Source organism: Struthio camelus, chromosome 1 (assembly GCF_040807025.1).
Source record: "Struthio camelus isolate bStrCam1 chromosome 1, bStrCam1.hap1, whole genome shotgun sequence".
Lineage (NCBI taxonomy): Eukaryota > Metazoa > Chordata > Aves > Struthioniformes > Struthionidae > Struthio > Struthio camelus.
In genome coordinates, this window is record NC_090942.1 from 138,000,230 (window position 1) to 138,022,862 (window position 22,633).

The 22,633-nt window shown below is 38.8% G+C and overlaps 1 protein-coding gene across 21 annotated transcripts in view; it reads left to right on the forward strand.

Annotated features, from left to right (window-relative positions):
• The window catches only part of SCML2 (Scm polycomb group protein like 2), a 77,857-nt gene that overhangs the window by 34,603 nt on the left and 20,621 nt on the right, over nucleotides 1–22,633 (forward strand). For 17 of the 21 annotated variants that reach the window (XM_068918719.1, XM_068918795.1, XM_068918702.1 and 14 more), the window contains 4 exons: nucleotides 61–295; nucleotides 4,354–4,442; nucleotides 5,860–6,103; nucleotides 19,181–19,431. In XM_068918719.1, the coding sequence (XP_068774820.1) occupies nucleotides 61–295; nucleotides 4,354–4,442; nucleotides 5,860–6,103; nucleotides 19,181–19,431 (819 nt within the window). The remainder of the gene's footprint in view (nucleotides 1–60; nucleotides 296–4,353; nucleotides 4,443–5,859; nucleotides 6,104–19,180; nucleotides 19,432–22,633) is intronic. The other 4 variants (XM_068918847.1, XM_068918863.1, XM_068918857.1 and 1 more) reach the window with 2 other exon arrangements.

Consider the following 22,633-nt stretch of genomic DNA (forward strand, 5'->3'; position numbering starts at 1 on the left):
GCTGGTAAATTTAGCAATACTAACAAAAATAAGAAAAATGTCTTTTACCTGTTATTGTAGTCTAGAATTCCACCTACGAATGATTTCAAAGTTGGTATGAAACTGGAAGCCCATGATCCTCGCAATGTTACCTCAGTTTGTATAGCTACAGTAATTGGAATCACTGGTGCCAGATTAAGGTTGCGGCTTGATGGAAGTGACAACAAAAATGATTTTTGGAGGCTTGTGGATTCCTCGGACATACAGCCAATCGGGACCTGTGAAAAGAAAGGGGGAATGCTCCAGCCTCCGCTTGGTAAGAAACAAAGTTTCTAAGCTGCCATATGTGGAGTATTGCTTTCATATAGTCAATTTTTGCTTTTCGTCTTGGCAAATTCAGTGGTACTAACGCTTCACTGAACCATTATTTACCTAAAAAGGAGATGTAAGCAAGCCAATTCAGAGTAGGTCAATTGTCACTCTTTCTTGTTTTGTTTTTTTTTTCACGTAAGAGTGAGCAGAATAATCAGATTTTGAGTTCTGTATCGTTGTTGAAATGTCCTTTATTATTAAATGGGTGGGTCGGACCGGTAGCTTTTTAAATGACCAAATAGATTGTCTTGTGCACCAGTCAAAAAATATCCCCTGATACACACCCTAGCCTTTGGGTTTGAATGGGTGCAATATTTTCTTGCTTTATGTTGTCCATGCTTCTTTTAGCAGGCCTTGATAAGAATTGAGTATTCTGGTGAAAGCTGAGTGACTTTTCTTTTTCCTTCCCACTGAACAAAGTGGCCCACTAGAAGGCGCTCTCTCTTAACCTAAGTGTAAAATGCTCAGCTGGGCTGCAGAAGGTGCATCAGTTCAGGACAATCTGAATGTTTTCTCAAGCCCTCAAAGAAAGTTGGTTATGATCTGGGACAGGTAGCATAGGAAAGGTTGACTACAGTATTGTAATATCCTACTGTGAGGTAGGATAAAAGTGCTCCAGGGATTTGGCAAACTCTAAACTTCTTACATTGCATACAATTCCCATATCTTCTAACCAACACATCTTGGTGGGGGATGCCTGATGTTGTTGATCAGCGTTGTGAACGCTTGTGAACAAGATGTAGCTTTCCTATGTCTAGAAATAGTGCAAAACTAAAAGAGTCTGCAGAATACCTTCTGCCTTCTGTGGACAATATGGGCTGCAACACTGTGTCTCCCTAAACTGAGAAACAGTGCTTAGGCTTTGTCAAAAAAGATTGAGGAAGCTTATTGAAGGAGGAGCTGTACAAAGGAATTCCTTGTTATATGAGGAATAGTCAAAGTTAACTTTGACTAACTCCTATGGGTAATACATTTGTGATGCAGCTTTTCTTTGCTATCATTAGTCTGTATATTTAGATCTGCATTCTTGTACCGTATTTGTTATAGCATAAACTTCTAGATGTGAACATCTTTGAAGTAACACATTTTTCACATTGGTCTGAAAATGGTTCTGCTTTAAAAGAGAAAAATAACGACAGACATCTCTCTGAAAACAAAAACAAAATTTCACAACAGCAGCCCCTGCCGCCCAAATCTATAACATTCAGAAGATGCAAGAAATAATGTTCTTAATATAAGAAATGTTACTATTGGTGTCCCATCTAATGGTTATAAGCCTGCTTCTGGCTTTGGTGTCATCAGTAACTCTCACACATGAGAAAACAAGTTGAGTAAAGATACGTAAGCTTTGTCTTACTAGCCCCTTAAAAAACTTGTGAACATTAGTTGATAATGGCTTTCAAATCTTCTGGTAGAAAGGTGAAGTGAAAATTACCGTTTCACTACAGTATGAAACTTGATTTGCTTGTAGAGAGGCAAGCAGATACGGCAGCAGTGTACATAACCTTTAAGATGCTTAAAGTGGATTATAAGGACAGATTTTTTGTGCTGTTGTGCTGCTTTAGAAACACAAGGAAGGCAATGCAACCAGGGTGGCTGTCTGGAAAAATACTATTTAGGATAGAAAGATATAATTTGTTAAGCCTAGAAGGGATTTTTCCTTCTTTCTTTTGAACGTATACGGGTTTTAAATGAAATCATTGGAAATTCTTGACACTTAGGGGGGAAAAAAAAATTAAAGTTTTTTTTTTTTTTTTGAGGAATTACCCAGTTTAATCTCTTTTGTTCTTGGTATACTCTTGTAGAATGAGTGCCGTGGTATGAAAGAGGATTATAGCAGGGATGAGTGTACCTGTTCCTTCAGCTCCACAGATGTACAGTTTTACATATATGGCTTTAGTTCAGGAGCCAAAGTTCAGGTTTACTTTTATAAACCTGTTTCTAGATCAGCATATTACACAGAACAACTCTGAGTTGCCTGTAATGGAATCAGCGGAGCCGTTAAGAGGAGAAACTTTCTGTGCTCATCAGTGAAAGGGTTGATGGATACTCTTTGGTTGCTGCCTTGTATTGGGTCAGGCTGCTTATAGTGCTGTACCTAGGGAGAAGACATTTGCATAAAACCAGGAATGTAAGTGTGTCTGCCCTCAGACAATTGCTAGTTATTCAGAAAAGAATGGGAGTGCCATTATTTTGTCCCTGCTGCGCTAGATCTTTCTAGAGATAGGCTAAGTCCCAACTAGCAAGCATTGTGGTATACCTAGATAAATTTTTGGAAAAGCCTTTTTGGCTGTATTACAGCATCCTGTTCCTAGGCAAGGCTGGGAGCTAATTGGGTGTATAATTACCTCCTGTTAGACATTTAAACAACTGATTTTTTTTTTTCCTGAGTAGTAGGGAACCTTCTGGATACTAATGTTCTGTTTCTTTCATAATAACGAGTTAAAGTAGTCCCTCCTATCTCATTTTTACATGGGTTTAATTATGCATGTTGCACTAGATTTCTGAAAGTGATTAATGTACCAAAGGTTTCCTGTTCCAGCTTCCATTTGTCAGAGGTGATTGTTGTTGCTGCTGCTGTTTTCAGCAACTTAGCGTTTTCAGAAAACTCCTTTGGGGATAACATTTTCTGTGTTTTTACCAGGACAATTCAAAGACCAAATGAAGTTAATTTAAACTGTTGTTTAGCTGGCATCCTTCTGTCTCATGTATAAGTCATTTCTGTGCTAGCTGATGAGGATTATGATATTTCAGTAATCAAGTGTGTTTAGGTCATACAAAGACTCTGGTATCAAACCAGGACTGACCATCAGCTCAGTATGACCTCAGGTTATGACCTCATTTGTCAGGCGTGAGTTTTGTATTCATTTAGGTGCTGGGTAGGTAGTTCCAACCTGAAAACTGTTTATTCAATGGGGGATGATTTAAAGCTACAAATTAAAGGGCCGTTATACCATGCAGTCCAATTTTAGATGATTTAATCATTTGACAAATTAAAAGTTGTGAGCATGTTCCACCTTTCTACTTACACTTCTTAAAAGGTTCATGAAGGTTAGAGATTATGAGGAAGCACCTCAATTTCTGGTAAGTTCTAGTACTCCATGCTTTGTGAAGAAATGTCCTAATTGTTTTATGTCTGTTCTTCTATAGAACTATGCCAGATCTTTACCTCCTAAAGATGTAGGACCAAATGCCCAGTATGTCTGTTACTTTATTTATTCCTTTGAAGCATCCATTTGGAAAACACAGAAAGCAAAGTGGGCATTTTTTTGTTTTGCTTTTTAACTGGAAAATAGTTCTCAGGGAGGATTCCCTGGCATGAAAGTGGTTTCAGCCAAAGCTTTGTTCTGCCTAAATAAAGTTGATAATCACAACAGATCTGATTATTATTTGTGCTTTTTATTCATTTCTTTAATGAAGAATATTAAGCTGGAAACAACTTACATTTTGTGTTTTGCAATATGATTTATGCATTTATTAAATTCATTGTCTTTTTGTCCTTCCCTGTTGTATGTTCTTTTAAGGGGGGGTGCGTGTGTGCATGCATGCATGCATGTGTATGTATGTATTTGTTTGTTTATTCATTTATGGAGGAAGGGGGAGAAACTAATTGTTCTTTTTCTTGTCTGTGTTCTGGAGAAGGAATTACAATAGTGTTGAAAGTAAAAAGCTCTCTCTTTAATAAATGAGAGAAGCTGGAACTGAGGATGTTTTTTGAGAAAGAGAGTGAGAAGTGGCTCAGAAAAGTAAACTAGGTGCTTATGTTGGGGAAGTTCTACTGAACCAGGGAATATATGGGGTGACTTGATTCTCCTGTGCCACAGAGTTAGATTATGACGAGTGATCTGCAGGCAAACCACTCGGCTACATTTATTTCAATCTAAGTCTAAAATACAGGGAATTGGGCATTTAGTAAGACAGACTTCATACTTCTCCTCCCATTGTATATTTTATAAACAGAAGGCAGGGATTTTGTATGCAAGTAATGTATTTGTTACTTAGGATTCCAGATGAATGCATCTTCTTGGCCAATGTTTCTCTTAAGAACTCTGAATGGAGCTGAAATGGCACCTGCAGCATTCTTCAAGAAGGTAAGAAAGGGGGACCTAGGAAACAAGCCTTTGTCAACTGGTTCATGGCTACTTTTTTCACTGAGGAAGCCAAGATATTATGTTATTTTCTCCAGCACGGGAAGGCAAGAATATTTACAATCATTTTGATTTGGATTGGCAAGGTGCAAAGCTAGACAGGAAGTGATGGTCTAGTCTCTTGGGTGTCCACTGCTTTTTCCGAAGTTTGGACCTTTCAAGAGTACTGTGTTATTTAGAAAAGTTGTGTTAACTCATTTCTTTGTGTCTTATGGAATGGATTTAAGATGTGATGCGTCTCTCATCTGTTAACAGCACCGTGTTCATGTTGTGATTGTGTTCAGGAGTAAAAGTTTAGTGGAGAGTAGGAGCCGCTGGAATACAATAGTGCTTGGAAAGGTTTTGTTAAATGTTTTCATTGGGTGTGTACATCATGATCGTTTAAAACCTAACGGGAACGTAGAGGAAAATACTAGAAAAAGGTGTTCTGCCACTTTTTTAAAACATGACTTTTGAGTCAGTTACTATGAAAACATGAAAAATTATGTAAGAACAATAGTCATATCAAAATGTCTTGTTGGTTCAATTTTTTGCCTTACTGTTCCTGTCAGGGTGCTAAAATCCTGCTGTCACATTGAATGACTCCATTCCTGATCCTGAGAGTGGAACTTACAAGTATGTCCACAAATCAAACAGTTGGGTTCAGACCTGCAGCCACGTTGCTTATATGCTAACTTTAAAGTTTTTTGAGCTGTGATAAATAGTACTTCACTGTGCTAGCCTATCAGCATATCTGAGATCTTTTTTGGATGACGAGTTTCCTGAGGCAAGATGGTAATTCAGGTTCCATTCGGTCACAGCTTCTGCTGTGAGGGTACACTTTTGCTGGTCACATTGACTTGATTTTTGTTTTCCTTTTGTCCACTTGGAATTGGTCTAAGGCCAGGTGGGTTCACAGAGGCCTATAAATAACATCCAGTGTTAATGAATTTTTTCATGGATTGAGAGGCGAAGTTTGTACCAGACATGTATCAGTCCCCAGAAATATCCTTTCCCTGCAAACCTGCTCTTCCTTGTTAACATGTAATAATTTCATTGTAGTGTTGCTGCTGTCTTGCTGCCCAGATACGGTGTATTGGGTGCAACCTATTGCTTATGTAAACACTTTTAGCGTAGTCTTTCTGTCATGAGGAATTTTGCTAGTGATTCCAACTGTGTTCATGGGAACAGAAGCTAGCCTTCGTGGTACAGAAGAACGAAAACAAATTTGATACACGAATACATTTTTTTTGAATGTATTTTGTATCTTTTTGAGTAGTGAGTGCAAGAACTAAGAATTTTGAAGAAAAACAGTTGTTTGTTTGTTTGTTTTTTAAGAGGTCATACAAACACAAATGTTCTACCACTCCTGCTTTTATAGGAACCACCAAAGCCTGCGCCTAACTGTTTTAAAGTTGGAATGAAACTTGAAGCTATAGATAGAAAGAACCCATACTTAATTTGCCCAGCAACCATTGGAGATGTTAAAGGAGATGAAGTTTTTGTTACATTTGATGGCTGGAGAGGAGCATTTGACTATTGGTGCAGATGTGATTCTCGAGATATTTTCCCAGTTGGATGGTGTAGCTTGACAGGAGATGCATTACAGCCACCAGGGAACAATGGTAAGATGACTAATAATGTTGCTTGATTATTCTTCCCCTCAATTATTGCAGAATTTTAAAAACCAGCTGGTTGTATGCAGATAAGACTGAAGGTTTGGTCTGTGTGTGGTTGATGAGGATGAAATACAGTTATGTTTTTCTTTATGTATTTTACGGCTAATGGTATAGTTTCTGGGAAACATTTTTTGTCAGTTTATATTAACTCTGGAAACATGTTTTATTTAATAGTCTGCTTTTACAAGTGCTTTTGATAATCTCTGATTTTTTTTTATGCTTGGGAAGAATCTTGAATTTAAACTAGGCTTGCTGTTTATATTATAGATAGTTAAATGTTCCAATTTAATGATACTAATACAGTCTCTGCAGCAGCACCTTGTGTTAAGCTAGCTGCTATGAAAATAAAGCAAAATAGTCGTCTAATAAAAAATATTATAGTCACTTTGCTTCTATGATGTTTGAAGACTTAAACTGTGTATTTAGTGTTTTTTGCTTCATACTCCCAAAATTCTGTTTTGAATCTGTGTATTCTGAATGCTTTGTCATCCTCGTACCTGTGTGGATGCTTGAACATACGGCTATAGAGTCCCTTTAACTAATAGCCACTGTGCTTTATAAGCAGTAGCCATCTACCCTAGGAATGAGAGAAATGAAGTAAAGGGGAATATCACAGAATTTTATCCCTTTGCTACTTTGGGGACCTCTTGTTATGTGTATGGAATCTAAAGTTTTCCTGTCAAACCGTTTGGGCCATTTTACACTACTCTCTTCAGATTTGAGATAAGGAGAGTGTTTGAAGAAGGAGCCGTATGTTAATGAATTATTTTATTGACCAGTTTATTGACCAGAACAATTTGTTCTAATGGTGAGCTTTCTCGCAGGTGGAGTTAAGTGAGTAAAGAACAAGTAGACAGGTGTCACAGAGCTCTTCACTGGAAGTACCGAAAGAATAGAAGCAGGAATGCAAGAAATCAGTCACTTTCTCTGCCTTCTCCCTCCCTATTATTTTTCTTGATCTTATGCCAGCAGGTCAAGAACTGCATGGAAAATCTAAGTGAGATTAGTTAAGAGTACCTTTCTCAGCTGCTTGTTGTTTTTCCTGCATCCCTGTCTGTAATTACTGCCTTCATTTACTGTCAGTGGGTTGTAGTAACTGTAATCTAGTTTAGTCTGCTTTCACAGATTTCAGCTAGGGAGTGACTATGTGCGTAGCTATACTGGCAAATCTAAGATGAGCGGGTAAAAACCTGCCGTGAGAAGGCAGCTGCAAGTGAGGTGAGGACAGTCTACATCAGATGGGAAGTAATGTAGTAGGTACCAAGCTGACTACAGTGTTAATGTTTGTGTGCTTCAGTTCCCAATCTGTGAAGTGTATTTCTCAGCTTCTTCAGAAGGTTGCCCTTGTCTTGACGAATTATGAGTAATATGTGTTATTATGGTAAGTCAATGATGTTAATTGTGATGAAATAAAATGGCTTTATACAAAAAGTGTAAATAAGTGACAGGTAACGTTTTTTAGAAGATGTTTTTATGGCAGTTCAGACCGCTGCATCCAATTGCATCTTCTGGAAAGTAGCATTATTAAATGGCTTCGACTACTCCAGTTTCAGTGCTGTGAGAACAGCAGTGTTTTGAGATAATACGTAGAGAAGTTTTCTTGCTTGCTCTGTATTTGATGGAGATCAGACGTAGAAGTTGTGTAGCAAGTAGTTAGTAAAGATGATTACATATTCCAGTTGTTCAGGAAATAAAATGAACAAACAAAAATCTCGAGTATGTTCAAGTTTGCTGAAGGCTTGGAATACCTAAGCTGGATAATTTTTTTTATGAAGTCTATTGCTTTGTTATTAAAAACAGCGGTGCTTTAAACATTACTAAAACCGGAGGCAAAATTCTTACATACTTTTAGTCAAAAATAAGAATTTTGGATATGTGGTAGAAACTGGGGGCAGGGAGGTGCAGGCTGGTGGAGATTTTGTTATTTGTAATTCTAAAAGTGAGTCCTAAGTTAACTGCGGTTATATTAAAATTTTTATGTTTGCCCCTTTTTTCCCCGTCCTGAGCAGAATGAATTTGTTGGGTTTTATATTTTGCTTCATGCCCTCATTTGTTAAACATGCATACTATATGCATTTGTCTAGTTTACATAGCTAGATGAAATATTTACTGCTCTCAGGTTAGGTTTTTTCACTGCAGTTTTATCCCTTCTGAGCCTTTGAAGGACTGCAATGATAGTCCTTTATTAAGATGTAAATAATAGCTTCAAGGAGAGTGTATTCAAGTCATTTTAATTCAGAAATATGATAACATTGTCAGGATTCTCCATTTAAGTCATGTTAGCATTGACTACTTCTTACTCTGTTAAGGAAGAGCGGATGACAGGGACTGTTGTAGGAATTCGCTTGAAATGTTATAATGTCATTCTGGCCCAGACTTTTTTCCTGCAGGCCAGTTTAGTATCTCTACCTTAAATTTATCCCAGTAGAAACTGAAAATACTTGGTTGAACGTTGCTTAGAATTGAGGGTGGAAGCATATAAATGCTTTTAGTGAAAGCATATAAACGTGGTAAGTCACTAGCTAAAGGACCTTCCTCCCTCCCTCTCCCCCCTGGTTTTTACTGACCAAGCAAAAACAATGTCTTGTTATCTAAGTACGAAAGTGCTACATGGTTCTCTAAGTTTTAGTCCTAAGATGACTATTTCCTGCCAAGAGACTTATGTTTTTAGAGTCTAATTTAAAACTTTGCAAGAGAGGTGCAGAATTGCAGTAAGGAAGAGTTAATCTAAAAATTGGGGAAGACTTTATTCCAGCAGTTTAGCCATTTTTGGGTTGCCTAGAGAGAATGCGAGACCTCTGTTGCGGGAGGTGTTTAAGAGCAAGTTAAGCACAGGCTTCTTAGATGTGATTGAATTTACTTCAGAAAAGGTTAAGTGATGTATTTAGTCTTTTAAGGCCTGTCTTGTGTGACTTCCATTCGTTTTAGAAAGATAAGCTCAAGGACCAAGACAGAATTGATAGAAGATAAAAAGGTGAAGGTAGGTAAAAGGCTTTTTTGGGACAATGCTTTTTTAAATATTTGGTTATTAGTCTTCTTGCTGATGTTTTGTCTTTCATATTTTTCGGAAAATGTAACCTAGGTGGACCTGGGTATTAGGATATGTGCACAGTGGTATGAGATATAGTCATACTATTTAACAGTTTTACTAGCAGTTGCTCTCGTTAGCTACTATTTTATTTGGTTTCTCTAGAAATATCTCTGATAATAGTGATCTGTGTAATACATGGTTTGGCAGCGGTGCTTGGTGTCAGCTTGACCAGCTGGACCGAGGTTAATATTCTAAGGATGCAATAGCTTGTTTTCTCTTTCTCTCTGCGTCACTTCAGTGCTGTTATGTCACCCAGGAACATCAGTGTGAACTATAGCTGATGATTGAAGTTGGTGTTATAGTGTCTATGCTGGATCAATCTGAAGGGCCATCTGCTCTAGCAGACTTTCTCTGGCAGTGGCTGGAAGCAGATGTCTGAAGAAAAGCATAAACACATAGGAGAGAGGTTTGCAGAAGTGTTACTAATATTTGGCACTTTGTGACCCCGCACATCCAAAAGCCAGGAGTAATATCTTTATGCTGAATACCTCCTGGAGGCTTTTGATGTATTCTGTTCAATTATGTTTTGGAGCCATCTGAACTTGTAGCACCTGCAACATCCTGCAGCAGAGTTTTGTACTTAAGAACAGAACTCTCTGCTGTACTTACTTTTCTGTGGAAAAGGAGGTACTCCCTTTCCTTCTGCTAGTTTCATTTCTGGTCCTCTAGTTCTTATACAGAAGCAGATTCTTGTGCTTCCAGTTCTTGTACTGGAAGAGATGGTAAACAGTTATTCCCTGATTGCCTTCTTCATTTCAGTCATGCTTTTATAGACCTATATTCTCTCTTACCTCAGCGGTCTCTGTTCCAAATTGTAAAGTCCTGTTCTGTTTTGTTTCTCCTTGTACAGGATCAGTGTAATTCTTTTGATCGTCCATGTTCTTCTGCACTATTGCCATTTCCGCTCTGTCATTTTTTTGAACGACTGGAACCAGAAATGCACACGAGTATGTAAGGCTCAGTAGCATTGTGGTGGTTTTCGCTTTTGTTTTTTGTTCCTTTTATAACAATTCATAGCTTTCTATTTGGGATTTTTGGACTGTTGTGGAGCAATGAACTAATACTGTAAAAGAACTATTTAGTTTAATTTCAAGGTATCATTTTTGTATAAATCAGCTAATAGGCCACCACTGATGACAGAAGCTGGATTATTTTGAATTGCTTGACATTGACTTTCATCTGTTACGTCCTCACCTGCTGAGCAACTGCTCAGTTTTGCAAGATCTTTCTCTACATCTTTACTGATTCAAGGAATTATTTAGCAATTGTTGCCATCTTGTGCTTTACTCCTTTTCTAGATCATGTATGTATTGAATGACACAAGCCTGAGCGGAGATCTTATCAGGAGTTCTCTAGAGATCTCTCTTGACTGTGGAAATATGTCTGTTTATTCCTGACCGCTGTTCGGTATTTTCCAAGAAATTCTTTAGCAGGATCATGAGGCTCTTCCTTCTTATCCGTTGTCAGCTTAGGGTTGGGGGGGGGGGTTACTTTTTTAAGAGGCTGTAATATGAGATCTTGTCAAATGCAAATCCCCAGACTACATCAAATGACTTTCTATTGACTCCTTAAAAAAATGATAATAGGTTTGTGAGGTTTGGTCATTTCTTTACAGAAAACATATTTGGTTCTTCCCCAGTATGTTGTATTTATCTCTGGGTTCATTACTTCTGTTCTCTGCAGTAGCTTCTAGCATCTTAGACATCAGGTATCCTGTCCGTAACTTCCTGACTCTGCCCTGGAGCTTTTTGAAAACATTGGCATCACATTAGCAGCCTTTAAGTCTTTGGACTTGAGGCCGTTTTAAGGAAGAATTTGCACAGCACAGTCAGTACATTGGTCATTTCATCTTTTGGTTTCCTTAAAACTCTTAAGTACTGTCTGTTCTGCCAGCTCTTTGCTGTTTGTTTTGTCTCTGTTCCCTAACCTCTTCTACTGGCACTTCATGTCAGAGAACTTGTCTCAAAGCACTGTAAAGAGGGGTTCTGGTATGGGAACTTATGCAAGCTCCTTTGGAGTGAATATGAATGCAAAAAAACATATAATTTTGTTGCTTTAGCATCATCTTCTATATGTGCTCATTCTGAAATCTGATAATCTGTTAGCTCTTTGTAACTTATGCTTTTGGTATGCTTTAAAAAGGTTTTATTAATATTCATATCTTTTGGCCATTTTTCTGTTAGCTTTTTTCAGGTCAAACATAATGTGCTTTTCTGTTTAACTGCCATAGTTTGTGATTTCTATTTTACTCACTTGCATAGTAGAAATCTGTTACCTATGGCTAAGAATATTCTGGTGTTGCTCTGTAACTCGCTGTATCTGAAGCTTATAATTGAACTAGAAAGCAGTCAACTGGAGATTGTCTAAACAGTTTCTATTGGCTATTTCTATATAAACTCATTTTACTATTTAGTCATTTCATGTGGATGACAGTTACTTAGGCAACCCACCTCTTTATAATATAAGCAAAACCTGTTCCATACAGGAGTGAAGAAGAGAACAATTGGGAGCAAGCTGTCTGGGAAATAAGTGGTTTCAACTGCAGAGAATTGATTTAAGTATAAAGTAGTATCTGTCATTTCGATGTGAAGAGGGGCTGGAGAGGGATCAGTTTCTATACATCCCTGATCCCGACACCCTCCTGAAATTGGATCTTGGAGAGATCAAGGTGTGATCATGGGCACAGGAAGTCATGCAGGAGGAATTGCTCTCTGAGATCCACAGGAGAGAGAATTTTGGTGACCAAAGGAAGATGATGCAGTAACCTAAATAAAAACAGTGATATATTGTAGCTTTTATCCTTAGCCTCCCGCCCCCCGCCCCGTTCCCTTCTTCCTTTCACCCCACCATACCATGTGTCACCTCATTGCTTTTCTCCCAATTCAGTGCATTTATTGTCAGTGAGAGCAATCTTCTTTCATTACGCTAATCAGCCTGTGATGTTAAAGGTCTCCTTCAAAAGCTGTCTGCAGCAATAAGAATAGTACAGACACAGCAGATTAAAAAGTGTCTTGTTGTCTGTTTTATGATTTCTTAGTTTAGTTTTATTTCATTTTCAGCCATGATCTCAATACTTATTTTGTGCAGATTTTTCCAAGCTAGCTACCAGAGGCATACTTCTTTGTTATTAATAATGAAATTATGTCAAAATAACTGTGCTGTATTTTCAACTGAGTTGTACCCAAATGTTCAACATCATTATAAACTTCAATACTACTCTTCTGTTTTATCTGCAAACACTGTAAGTGTTGACACCACTTGAGAAAGAGCTACTGCAGATGCATGAAAAGACTCTGCGTTGTTTACCTTTAAAATAGCAAAAAAGTTTCATATAAGCAGTAATACTTAAGTTTCATTAATGAAAGAAACAAATGTTGAAATGGTGCAATTTCATACTGTTAGAAGTTTCGTTTTTCTCTCAGCGCAGCCAGCTTCCTTTCACGAACAGGTCACAGTAGTTAAATCAGGCACATACAGTAAGCAGATTTATGCTGTCTTTAGAATTGTACATGAAAAACGCCTCGGTGCTTCAGGCTAAAATCTGATTTGCCACATTCTCTCACATGTTAGGCTTTTCTTATTTGGTCTTAATGTTTCTTGGCATCTTGCAGCAAGGTCTGGATGGTGCTGCTACAGGGCAATAATCGCTTAGGAAGAGGTAAAGGTTTTGCCTTTTTCCAAAGCTGCAACCTCGTTGTCTGGTTTCCTGACCACCTTGCCACATTTATTATAAGGTAATTGTAATTCTCTTTTAAAACGCAAGTGTTTCAAGCACATATATTTTTGACTGTTGCATAGAAAATTTGTTTTCTCTTTGCTTTTCTTCAGGTCCTGTATATGCTGGTGTCATCACTGGCTCTGTTGCCCAACTAGTGCAGGGGGTGGGCTGGATTGTGTGCAAGTGTGTGTTAGTACATATAAGCAATGTCAGGAATACCAAAGCTGCCATTCAAATCCTGTGCTGAGACAAAACAAATTGTGGATTAGCACCAACTGTGGCATTTCTTCCTTCCTCTGAAGGTTGTTGCATTTTACTGTCTCATTTTTGGGCCCACTCTTCATCGTGGTGATGCTCTTGGGGAAAGTGACTGCAGCATCTGTTCCCAGAGTTTTCTGCAGGCCTTGTTATGATCTCTGGATAATCATTTCAGGTTTCACTTGGGAAAAAAGATCAAAATGTTCCCTATGCAGTACAATTTTAAGGACAGTTCCTGTTGTGATATGCAGTGAGGGAAATGGCGTGAAGCGCAAAGGCTACTGAGAAAGAACTAACAGATCTGTTCATGATAAGAGGTTCACTCAGTACGTTTTCCATGGTGGATAGGTTAGGTTGTTACGCGTGCACTGTTTTGAAGGGCTTTGAAAAGGAGGGACTTTCTAGGTAAACTTTGAGCATTCAAATAATGCGATAAAACAGGCAGATTCAGTGATGAGTCTGAGGGGGCAAGAACTAGGCGATGAATCTGGCGGGAAAGAACCAGGATGCGAAAACTCTTACCCACGGCTGTAGAGCTAGGCTTTGCCATGCTTAAGGACAGATTCATCACCAGCGCACCCAAACAGTCTTTAGGTAACTCAGATCTGTGGTGCAGAGGAAAGTTCATCGGATGCTTTCTTCCTCTTCTTCCTTCCGAGCTTAGAGACCTATCAACAAAATACAGTTCAGTTTTTTGCTAGCCTGGTTACTAGCATGACAATGCTTTGTTGAAGTGTGAGACCTAGAAGCTGACTTCTCACAGCTCTTTCTGGAGATGAACCATAGGGATCTTCCCAGGAATAACGTTTTGTTTGTATCTTTCCACAGGCTGGGCTGTTTGTTTTGTTTGTTTTTGAAAGTGCTGTGCGTTAGTTTAGTTAGCAGTGGTTTTTAATGGAGCTTAACTGCAGAGGTACCCCAAAAGATCGTAGATCTGTTCTGTAGGTGATAGCTTGACTATTTCTTGAAAATATGAGAGAGCAGTGCTGTGACTGAGGATGCGGTGTGAAAGTGCTATGATGCAGTTTGGGCAAGTCACTGGGAAAGAATTGCTCTCCTTCAGTTCCTTGTTATGTTTACTTAGAGCCCTCGCTTTCACCTTTCAGAACTGTGAACTGAAGGCTAGAATTTTTCGCAAAAGATACCAAGAGACTTTCTATACTGGGAGCAGAAATTGGAATCTAGAAAGAAGGAAATTTTAAGCACTGCTGTCCATATCTTGTCAAGGTAAACCCTGGAAGTTCTCACTGCAGTGTTGCTTTTTAGATAGCAAAATGACGAATTATAGTTGTGTTTTGTATCCTAGCGTCAGCCAAATATCTCACAGATCTTTTAACCGGAAGTAATCCAAACATAGACTGAGAGAGCTAGCACGTATTACAGATGCTTGTTGTGCTTTTCTATGGCTCTTTTCTTAAATTCCTGGTTTGATTGAGTCCCGAGAACATATTTTTTATAATCCTTGGCAGTAAGCTTTTTTGAAAAATTGCTAATCTTTTCTACTTCCTTTCCCAGTTTGTCAAAACTATCATGATAGTAACTTAATATATTAAAGAAGGTTAATTTTATAGCTAAAAGCTAAGGCTAGAATTCAAGAAGGATGTTTCCATTAGTTCTGCTGTGGAATTCTCACATGGATTTAGGGTAAGCTGTTAAATCTCTTTGCCTCCACTTTTTAAATCTGTAGATGAGAGAAGAACCAGGTTTTTATATTCTCCAGAAGAACGTTTGGCTTCACTCTCACTGGGGGCATAAGAACAATACTGCAGTGCCAATAGAACCATTTCTGTCTTGAAAGCAGTGCTGGTTTAAACACTGAATTATTGTTTTTTGGTCCTAATTGGCACCTTAACCTCAAGTGGCAATGCCGTGTTCACATTTTGAAGTCTTTTCTTGCAATTGCTGCTCTGTGATGCTAACTGAATGGCAGATTTCTAAAATTTAAGTATTACAAATCCGAAGCTTTTTTTTTCCTTATCCTAGGCAAATGTTGCTATGTTTTGTTTAAGAGAACTTTAATAATTAGGATTGCATGAGAGTTCAGGCTTCTGAGCTGTCATTTGTCCCATCCCCTTCCCAAATGCTAGAGATTTTCAGTGGCTTCAAATCTCACAGTTGTCTTAGATATCTGACCTGGTCTGGCAAGACAGCTGGAGGATAACATTATGGGGTCATATTTTGCAGTCCTGCATGTGTCTGGTCAGTTTTTCTGCTTCTGCGAGCAGAATTTGTCCCTCATCTGAAGTCTAATCTTTCATATCCTTTGCTTGCAAATAAGCTCAGTTGACTGCCGTGGATGCGCTTTGTGCAAATAAGGGCTGAATTATGGTAATGCATTTTCAGGCTATGGATCCCAAGATGTTTGGATTTTTATTTTCTCCTATGGACTTTGGATACAAATATTGTAAGTGTTGGGTTCTCACAGGAGTGATTTTGGAAAAAAATTGCTACTGCTTTGAATGATTAGTAGTTAGAAGCATGAAAGATATCCGTGTATTGCATGAAGGTAGTCTCCTATACCTTTCACTACGTGACGGTATAACTAGAAATCTGTAAACTTTGAAAACTCTTTCTAGTTGCTGACGTTTATATGGTAAAGTGTGTTCATGCAGCATGATCTCTGGTCTTCAGTTATTGTTGATGCTGGTGCAGTTTTTTGGATATGAAATAAAAGGCATGGGAAAGAATGCTATGCAACGCATCCAACTCCTGAAACTTGAGTGGCTGATATTTTTTTAGAAGAGCAGCATGAAACAAATGCTTTATTTCGTTTGTGCAAATGAGAAGACCATTGTGATGCAAAGCAGCATGCTGAAAAGGCAAATGTGCTTTTTCTGTTGTAAATATCCCAACTAAATACTGCAGTAATTGCAAGCAGAGCTTGGCATTTTTTCTCTCTATTCTTTTCATCGATATATTTTAACAAGTTCTCATGAGACTATTAAAACGTCTTAGTTTTTGGAACATGTGGTCTAGTGGGGATAACTTTGTCTACAGATGCAGTGGGTTGGCAGCTAGCTTTTGCATGTCTTTTCATTTCCCTCCAGCTTCTGTGACCCAGTGTAACCTTTGGTCTCCCTCTGAAGGCCGGGGTGAAGGAAGTATGAGCAGGTGACTGATGATCACTGTCAATACAGCCTGCAGACAATATGGGAATTACTTTAGCAGTCTCCTGCTTCCTCGCGCTCCCCCCGGCTCCTCTCTTAAATCAACAAATGCAAATAGCCGGCTCCTCATTTGCTAGTGTCTCGGGGAGGCTGCCCAGGCAGCATGGGCTTTGTTGTAGTCCTGCTTATTCAAAAAAGCAGCTTCAGCCCTAGTCAGAAGAAAAAATATCAAATGGGACCTGACCCCCCCCCTTAATGGTTAATGCTGCTAATATTTGGTCCTCTGGCGTATACAGGTAGGAAGATACTGTGATAAAAATACTTATATTTGTATTTCAAGGGGGCAACGTGAAGTGGTAAGAACTGTTTGCATTGTTAGTCTTTGTCTGGTAAATAACCTTCTGGAAAGGAGTAGGGACTGCCCAGCGTATAGAAACTCATACCTGTGCTCCTAGAACCTGTTGACATTAAAACTTGTTTGCTGTTGACATTGCAATTACCTGTGTATTTAACATTAGTAATGTACTCTACTGTGCGAGAGTAGGAATGCTTTTGCTCGATTTCAGCATAGACAGAGGCACAAAGAATTTGTGAACCATTATTTCCTTACAAGTTCCTCCTCATTTTATAAAACACGTAGTTGGGTGGCGCAAATAAACAGAAGTAACAGTATTTTACATTGGTTTAAGTATAATACAGGACATAATGCATAGTATTGTATTGTACAGTATGCATTTGATATTATTCTGCTTTCCAGACATGCATCTTAATGCGAGTTGTCATTCAAAGATTCAGAGACATATGCCAGCATTTGGTTAAAATTCTGTTCAGCTTATTTTAAGCTGTTGTATATGAAAATAAGTTTTGGTATTCATGAGCAGAAGTGGTTGTTTTCCTCATCCGGAAAGTGGTCTTTCTCAGATACCTAGGGATATAATGTCTATATTTGGTGCATTAGGGTTGCAGCCAGCCACAATGAGGAGACTTCTTCTCAATGACTATTTAGGGATATTGGATTCGTACCTGAATTAGACAAATCGCAATGTATGTAAATGGTCCTAGAGCTTTAAAAATGTATGTCAGTAGAACTTGTGTTTTTTGTTTTATAAGAAGCCTGTTTACAGTGTATAGTTCATCTTACCATGATGTTTTGTTTTGCAAGTACTTTTGTTCTAATTTTTTTGCCTAAGAGTTAACAGTTATGAAGTACCAGTTTTAAAGCTAAATGCTGGTCTGTTAAGGTGAATAGCCTGCACATAGCCAGGCATTAAAGCTGTTTCTCCATCTTTAGAGAGTGTTCTTTTCTCTAGATCTCTCTTCAAGTGTATTTTTGGATTTTATTTCACATTTTATTTGCTTACCAGAAAGTCTCAGAATATTAATATTCTAGGAGGAGACATATTTCAAATTTGCAAAAAATCCAGGAAATTAACTACATAGAAGTCCCTTATGCTCCAGTTTTAGGTTGCACTAGTGCTCTGCACTAGTGACTGACACAATCAAAGCCCACTCGAACCTTAATTTGCAATACTTTTAGGTCATGTTACATTAAGTTCGTAGTGTTTCAGTTTAAGATAAGTAACTGAGTTTTCCCCTGCATCAGTGAACTGCAAAGCTTGTGGTCCAGACAGTATCATTTTAAGCACTATCCAACTTTAATGGGAAGACTTCAAATGGTTTCAAGTATGTTATGGTTTCTTCCTCCTTTCTCACACCCCTCCCAGCAATAAGGGTTGTTGTCACAAAAATTTCCCATTTTGACCCTTTGCTTACCTTTTCCTTAGTAGAATCTGTGTCTATCTGTCTGTCAGACATCAGGCCAAAGAAATAGAAATACAATTCTCTCTGGACTTAGTCATTGCTTTTGACTGGGCACAGGTACTGCTCTAGTATGATGCATCGCGTCTTTTCGTGGAGGACATGTCCTTACACATAGCTTCCGTCTGACATACGCCTGTTGTTTTAGTCAGTCTATTGCCAAGGGAATTACTAAAATAAAATCATCATTATTACCTCAGAGAAGAGTGAGATGGGTGGAAATGATTGCTAACTAGGAAATTTTATTCAATGAAATCCGATTACAGCTTGCTGGTTCACATCAGATTATGATGTAGTCACATCCTATACATATTGGATCAATTTTGTATTGGGATGGGAGATTCAAAAGGGAACCACTTTAGTGTAGGAGAGAATAAAAAGGATATTTTGCATTTTATTTCTGGAAGTCCTTCCTTCAAATAAAATTTTAAGTCTGGGTGGCTCCAGGTAGAAAATAGCAGGGAATAGTCATGCGAACTTCAGTTTTCAACCTGGCATCTCAGACAGATGATAATTAAGGATACTTTTCCTGTCATCAGTTTCTCCCCTTTACTTGGATGATTTTCACTGCCCCAAATTTTTGTGTAGCTCCCTAGAAACAGTTGGCATATCTTGTATTTGTAGACACTGATCTCAGAGGAGGCTGTATAATTTGTAAAGCATTTTGAAGGCTGCCTTGATGAATGGCACCTTATAAATATCTTATTAGTAGTAACAATGACAATTATGGGAAGCATTTATAAGGTGAGTGGATTAATTCTTTTTTAATTTATATTTTAATGTTTTTCTTTTAAGGAAGTCCCTCTAAAATAAGGGGTATAAAGAGTTCACTTCTTGGATTTAATAAAGGTATGGAGTTTCATGCCAAACACATTCAAAATAGCCAAATATATTTACTTTACAATGTAAATTATGCGCTACACTTCTTATAAGCTTATAAGCTTCTTATACACTTTCTTTGTTAGAAAAGTTACTTTCCATCGTTCATTTTGAGGTTTTCCCCCTTCCCTTTTGTTTTTGTTTTTCCTCAGTTTCCATTACAAAGAGCAGTGCAAAAATCCAATCCTCCCCTTCCAAAGTGACCCGGCGTTCAATGCAGTCTCCACAGAAATCTGCTCCAGTACCGGCGCAACGGGGCAGGAAGCCAGGTCGGGGCAAACCCCCTGGACAGTCTGCAGTTCCCAAGAAGGGCAGGTCTCCTAAAAATATTCCCCTGACAAAAAGCACCTCTCATACTGAAAATCTTAAAACAAGGAAAAAAAGTTTAAAACCTGGAAAAAAGGTTAGTCCTTATCTACTACTTTGCTTTATGTTGCAGAATTTTGTAGAGAGTTTTTTTTTTTTTTTTTAATTTCTATCTTCTCTTCAGCCTTAAGGGCTTTATTGTATTCAAAAACTAATTACAAGAAAAACTCTGGAATAGCTATTCTGGGATATTTATTTCAGTATAAGCTTCTGTGGATAATCTTATTCTAAAAAAGATTACCAATAGATTAATTTATGGGTGAGTTGTTGAAGTGGAAAAAAACTATTCTGGAATAGCCATTTCCAGTAAAATTCCAATAGTAGGGAAACCTTTAGGCTATTTAGGGTTATTTTGTTGCTGAACCACATACATAATTTTCTTAATGTTGCTCTATCTCTTGCTTAGAAGCAGTTAGAGCCAGTGAGGGTCTTGGGACAAAATTTAGGCATTTTAAGCATACAGCTGGATTTGCAAAATTATTCGCTTTGATGCCCCCTAATCCTGGAGATACTAGCATGCAACAGGCAGCTTCTCTCAAGGCGGTACTGTGCCTGGGTAGTCTGGAGCGCTGCCCTATGCAGGCCTGCCTCTGCCCCAGTCTGAAAGCCTTAGTGTCTTTCTGCCTTCGAGGCGCAGCCTGAGAACTAGACACTTCTCTCAGGCTGCAGGTCCTCCGCTGTTTCTGCGGATGGAAACGGGTGCTGCTGTAAACCCGCCCTTCCCTGGTCCCACGGGACACCAGCGCTGGCAGGTAGATGGTCCCAGGGTGAGCCGCTGCAGGCGGCATTTCTACCAGTGATGAACTGGTAGAAAACTAACCCAGTATCACTCTCCCTTATTCCCCTCTTAGTCCACTCCTTCCCCCTTCCAGTGGCCTTCCCCCCCCCCCCCCCCCAAAAAAAAAAAAAAAAGAGGCACAAATGCTTCTACAAGGAAGGATAGGGTCACAGCAGGGCAGATTTAGGCAAGTCTTAAATTTCCATGGAAGCACAATCTTACTTTTTAAAGACTTGTTCAGCCGCTGCAGTTCCAGCAGTGCTTCGAGAGGGCAGGCCACCTAAAGTAGCAATCCTGCAGTATCTTTGCCCAAATAGCTTGTACCTGCCCCTGTGTTGCTCCCTGCTCTGTGCTAGCACAAATAGGAGGGGAAGGGATTGCTTTCTGTCTCCCCCTTCTCCCTCCCCACCCCCCCCCCCAAGTTTCAGTAAATTGAAGTTTAGGGTTTTTTGCCTCCAATCCAGTTCACAGTTGTGGCTATGGGAATATGTGTAGTGATGTGTGGGAGGGAATGGATTAATGGCATGAGTGAGACTTCTCCCTTCAGTGACAGTGCTGATCAGTTTAAAGTGCTAATGAAGTAACCTTAGGAGAGCGTACCTAAAAAGCACTAGCACAAAAGTGGAGGCGGTCACTTCTTTGAAATGATGGCCACAGGATAAGAAATGGTGCTGGGGACTGGGAGTAGAATCCCGAATGCCCCCTCTTCTGCTGTCTGCCCTTCCACTTGGGCACCCAAACTAGGAGGCCGCTGATGCAAGTAGCCCTGCTATTAGCTTTTGCTAGTAGCTCGCTGGCCTTGCTCACTGGCCTTGCTCACTGGCTTTTTCTCTCATGGCAGTTTATGAAACTTAACAGAGAGACATTTTCGAGAAGTGGAAGGTGCTCCCGCACAGACTCGGCTAATGGATAGCTGTTCTCTATTGTGTGAGGGGTTTTGAAGGAGAGCATTGAACATAGGACTTTCATATCTTGAAGAAGTATTCAGGAAGGGCAGGATGTGTTTTGTATAAGAGCTTTGTGCTCAGTCTTCTGTGAAAAAGAAATTGAGAGTCTTCATCTGTCCTTTGAAAGAACAGCTGGAGAGGTTTCTGGGCTCTAAAGTCTATGCCTGGAAGCATGTGCTTGCAGCACTGAATTTGGTACCTGGTCATACCCTGTGTAAAATAGTCTGTGCTCTTTGCAGCTGACTGGGAATGAGGATTATTACTGATCCTCCCCATGCTGAAGCAGTGAATCTCACGCACCAAAACATGCTTCTGTTTTCTTCTCTGGGACCAGGCAACTAGGAGTTAGGTTTTGTAGTATCTAAGTTTGAGGTGCCCATCTAACTTTGAATATTGCTATATTAACTTTTACATGGAAAAATGTAAAATGAGCACCTTCTAAGAATCCATGGAAGGTTTTTAACTGCTGGTGTGATAAGATTGGCAGCGTGTTATACATGTGATTTAATGATCATTCTGATAAATGTCGAGTACAACCTGTGTTTACTTTACAAATTCACTCACCAGCATGAATTTGTTACTGCATCTTAATGCATTTGCGCAAAGTTTAGGTTTATATAAGATGGTGATTTCTGTTAATGTCTTATTTTACTACAGTCTTTATCAGCAAGATACATTTAAAAGATGTTACACATATGCATGCTCTTCTTTGGTATGTTAGAGCTGTTACTATAAAAGTGAAGAGGAAATTGTTTTGTAGGAGTTCTGCATATACACAGTGTATTTGGCACGGAGTGCCATACAGCCTGTATACTCAAATGATATGTGCTTAGAGGTTGGAATGTGATTTTTTTTTTTTCTTTAAACCAGGTCAAAAAAAACTTTTTTCAGACTAAGCAACTGTGCTCCAAGTGTCAGCTAGCTTTGTGCTAGTTCAAAAACTGTGTATTTAGGGAGATTGGTCTGTGCCTGATACACTGTAGATTTGTTTGACTTTTAAAATCTTACATTGAAGAAGCAGTCTGGGACTCTTTGCCTTTTAAAGTTTGTTACACGGCAATGTTTATCATTATGCAGATATTAATTTTTATTATACAGTTAGGAATGTTAAGCTTTTGTGTCATTTTCTCCTTTATCTAAATGTTTTCTAAGCTTCTCCAAAAGAGTGACGTGTGTGTCAGGTTTTATTTTCCATTATTCTTTCCTCAGTTTGGACTATATGATATTACTCTGTCATAATGAAAAAGAAATCTTTACATCTCTCTCGTTATTTTTAAAAGTACGCTTTTATGTAGCAGTACAAAGAATTGCTTCCAGACCAACTGGTAACACACATTTTCTTGAATAACAGCGTTGGTTTAAGTATGGATCACAGCCCTAAATTTGACCCTACAAATAACAGAATTTTGAATTATCTATGTATCTGCGTAGGGGGTGGTCATATAATGCCAGACTCTGTGTAGAGCCTTCTGCAGGCAAACTGTGCTCGCATGCTCTCTGACCTGGCAGGGTGC